General features: G+C 40.6%; 1 protein-coding gene across 1 annotated transcript in view; it reads left to right on the top strand.

Annotated features, from left to right (window-relative positions):
* Positions 1-809: 809 nt before the first annotated feature.
* LOC106880442 (WD repeat-containing protein 76) overlaps positions 810-3,811 on the top strand; it is a 10,970-nt gene continuing 7,968 nt past the window's right edge. The window contains exons 1-3 of the mRNA XM_052976648.1: positions 810-928; positions 1,567-1,666; positions 2,498-2,652. Of these exons, the coding sequence (XP_052832608.1) occupies positions 810-928; positions 1,567-1,666; positions 2,498-2,652 (374 nt within the window). The remainder of the gene's footprint in view (positions 929-1,566; positions 1,667-2,497; positions 2,653-3,811) is intronic.

Below are 3,811 nucleotides of genomic sequence, written 5' to 3'. Positions count from 1 at the left end.
TATATATATATATATATATATATATATATATATATAATCATCATCCTCCTCCAGTATTTTAAATCTGGGTTTTGTCCCTGTTAACGGGGGTGACTAGATCTACCTCAATGCCATAGCAACCAAGGTAGGCAGGTGCAGCCCACCCCAACCTTTGGGCTGGCTGGCTGGTGCCCATTTTCCTTTGCTATCATGAGGCTTTTTTTTTTAGCTGGATTTTCCATGGGGAGCATGCCCTTGCTTACCCCCAACCTCAAATTCTCTCACTCATTCTTCCTGTTTCTGTTGTACCTGTATTTCAAAGGGCCAACCTTGTCACGCTGAATCTCCTCGAGAACTACGTTAAGGGTACACGTGTCTGTGGAGTGCTCAGCCACTTGCACGTTAATTTCACGAGCAGGCTGTTCCGTTGATCGGGTTAACTGGAACCCTCGTCGTCGTAACCAACAGAATGCCATGATATATGTGTGTGTAAAGACGTGGTCATGTGATTAGGGTGTTACAATCATGATCTTTCAATTGTGGATTCAGTTCCCAGACCATGTAGTGTGTTGTGTTTTTGAAAGTAGAAGATTTGTTTTGGTATCTTTTGACAGCAATGCCACTGGTGCCAAGCTGTATCAGTTCAAATGAACAGCCTTTTCCTTGGATAAATGTTGGTGCCGAAGAGAAGTGAGACTTTGAATGCATGAACTGAATAATGACTGGTCTTCCCCAGAAAATCTTGGCCTGGCAACATGTATACATGTGCAGAACCGTGGCCACCTTTGATCAATAGAAGCCCTAGCTATCACTTAACACTGTATAAACCAATGAATCTGTCATTGACTACAATTCTCTTACAGGCCAAACAAATGTTTGATGCCACAATGCCAGTTAAACCGAAAACTACTTCAAAATCAAAACAGAAAACTACACCAAAATCAAAAAGGTAAAGATTTAAAAAAAGATTTCCTTTAACCTTTGTCCCTGAATTTAAATCTTAGTATTTTGAGGTTTCTATCATGCCTCTTACTTCATGGTCCCCAAATAACATTTTTTTCCTATCCAATAAAATAGAAGCCAAGGGGAGTAGTGGCAGTTTGTGTCAGCAAGCCTTGCGTTATTTGGAGAAAGTTGCAGAAAGATTATAATGAAAGTGGGAAATGCAACATTTTGGACTAAGATCACATTGCCTTGAGTTGCCCATCAGGGAGCTGCAAAGTTCCTGGCTTTGGGTAAAAGAAAATACAGGAGGATCAGTTAATTATGATTTTATTCAACATATTCCCCTTTTTAGGTTCACTCACTTATTGCAGCGGTCCTTCAGTTTTTCTAAGCCCTGTCAAAGAACTCAGAAGGTTGGGCCTCCAACCAGGTCTTTTGTGATACCCTTAAAGCCAGGAAGTTTTCAATACCCCCTTATATATAGCAGCCTAAAAAGATGACGTTGATAGCTGCTTAGATTCTCGAAGTAAACTATGGAAACCAACAACCTCTTGTTTACAATATATGATATTTTATTTATTTATTTTTTTTTTTAGTTTTGTTGGCATCTTCTTTACATATCTTTTTGCTTCTTCTGTCCAGGGTGTTTACACCAACACGCAGAAGCGCACGTATTCAGCGCATAGATCCTTCAGGAGTACCACTCCTATCCCTGCCAGATGTTGAACCAGAGGAGAAAATGGTAAGCAAAGTTGTTCTACATTTCATTTGTTTATTTTTTAAAACAAAAAATTGAAGAGAATCTACACGCCTGTGTATGTATGTATGTAAGTGCATTTGTGATGTATTTAGGTGTTTGCATATATGTAATGTATGTATTTAGGCAAATATATCATCTAACTGGCATGTCCTTTATAGCCATGCTTCCACTCCTTCTCCCAGCTGGGAGGCCTTTTGTCTTGCAGGTGCCAGTGTTGTAAAATGCACTCGTGAAGGTGCCACGTAAAATGCACTCGTGAAGGTGCCACGTAAAATGCACTCGTGAAGGTGCCACGTAAAATGCACTCGTGAAGGTGCCACGTAAAATGCACTCGTGAAGGTGCCACGTAAAATGCACTTGTGCTGGTGCTGGCACCACATAGGATGAACTTGTGCCAGTGCCATGTAAAATGCACTCGTGCTGGTCCCACATAAGATGAACTCGTGTTCAGTGCTATTTAAAATGCTCTTGTGCTAGCGTCACATAAAATGCTTTCAGGCTGGTGCCACGTAAAATCATCCAGCCATAGAAATCATGCCACAACAGATAATTGGAGTCTGGTCAGCTCCCAACCTCTTTCAGTCATTGGAGTGTGGTCATGCTGCTCCAGCATGGTCGCAGTCCAATGACTGAAACAAGTGAGAGATAAAAGATAAAAGCCTATACAATAGCAAAGATAATCAGTTTCCTCTGCTGCTGTGTTTGGCAGCTGGTGATGGATAACAATAAGTGATAAAACACTGAAAAGCCTGTTCAAGCTTCAGGTTTATAGTCCCCGTGTGAATGTAGTTTTTGTTCTGTCTTGTCTTTTAGGAACGCAAGCCATTGGGTCCTCTCAAGATGTCTGACTTGGTGAGTAATGAAAATACAGAAGATAGCACCAAAGTGTTTGCTGCCAATCTGAAGAACCTTTCCGATGCAGCTGAACCTCAGAAGCTGAAAACACCTACTTCTGCATCATTAGTAAGGTATTTTTGAAGAAATTTTTTCAAATGTTTCCCTTATCTCTGAGGTGGTTTTGATCCAGTGGTTGAAAGATCTTCCAATTCAAATTCATAATAATGGAATTACATGGCAACAGGGAGTCATGGAATCTGTGAAGGCAGTGTTAAGACAGGGCTGAAAATATTAACCCTTTTGATACCAACCGGCGAGTTGGCAGAAGCGTTAGCACGCTGGGCGAAATGCTTAGCGGTATCTCATCTGCCGCTACGTTCTGAGTTCAAATTCCACCAAGGCCGACTTTGCCTTTCATCCTTTTGGGATCGATTAAATAAGTACCAGTTATGCACTGGAGTCGATATAATCGACTTAATCCATTTGTCTGACCCTGTTTGTCCCCTCTGTATGTAGCCCCTTGTGGGCAGTAAAGAAATAAGTGCCAAGGCCTGGGGCCACACCAGGTTCCATAGTCTATTTTGGCTTGTTTTCTACAGCTTGGTGGCCCTTCCTAATGCTAACCACTTTACAGAGTGTGCCAGGTGCTTTTTATGTAGCACCAACGCCCACACCAATGCTTTTTATATAGTACCTTAGTTTTTAAATATCAATTCTGTTGTGATGGGTGGGTCTTCTTGAGTACACCAATGTGCCACATATCTCGGTTCTCTGTTCAATACTTCATCCATGCCTTCCTGGGTCTCCTTCTTCCACAACTTTCCTCCTCTTTAAGTGATCAGCACTTCTTTATGTAACTCTCCTCATTCATCCACATCACATGACCAAACCAACACAGTCTCCTCTCTTGCACACTGCATATAATTCCTCTTATGTCTAACTTCAATAATAAGCAATTCTTCAAAATTTCTACCTTCTGTTTGTGAAAAAACATGATCCCCAAAACAATAAATAACATTAGAAAGTTAAAGAAGTGATTTTAAATTCTCAATCGCAGAATAATGCTAATAATATAGCCTGAACAGGATAAACTATCTCTATTTTGGAGAGAAAAGTGTAGGTGGCTAGCTGTGGACTCGAACTCACATCTCCGTGATTACATGTCACGATGCTTTGACCGATTAAGCTAAGCTACCCACTACAAATTCCTCTACAAATTAAGATATATAAATCTTGCTTTATGAGACGCTCTCATATGTTAAATTCAAATTACGACAAACGTAAATAAAC

This window comes from Octopus bimaculoides, chromosome 25 (assembly GCF_001194135.2).
Source record: "Octopus bimaculoides isolate UCB-OBI-ISO-001 chromosome 25, ASM119413v2, whole genome shotgun sequence".
Taxonomy (NCBI): domain Eukaryota; kingdom Metazoa; phylum Mollusca; class Cephalopoda; order Octopoda; family Octopodidae; genus Octopus; species Octopus bimaculoides.
The sequence above is the reverse complement of the archived record's forward strand: the minus strand, read 5'-3'. Positions and strand labels throughout refer to the sequence as shown.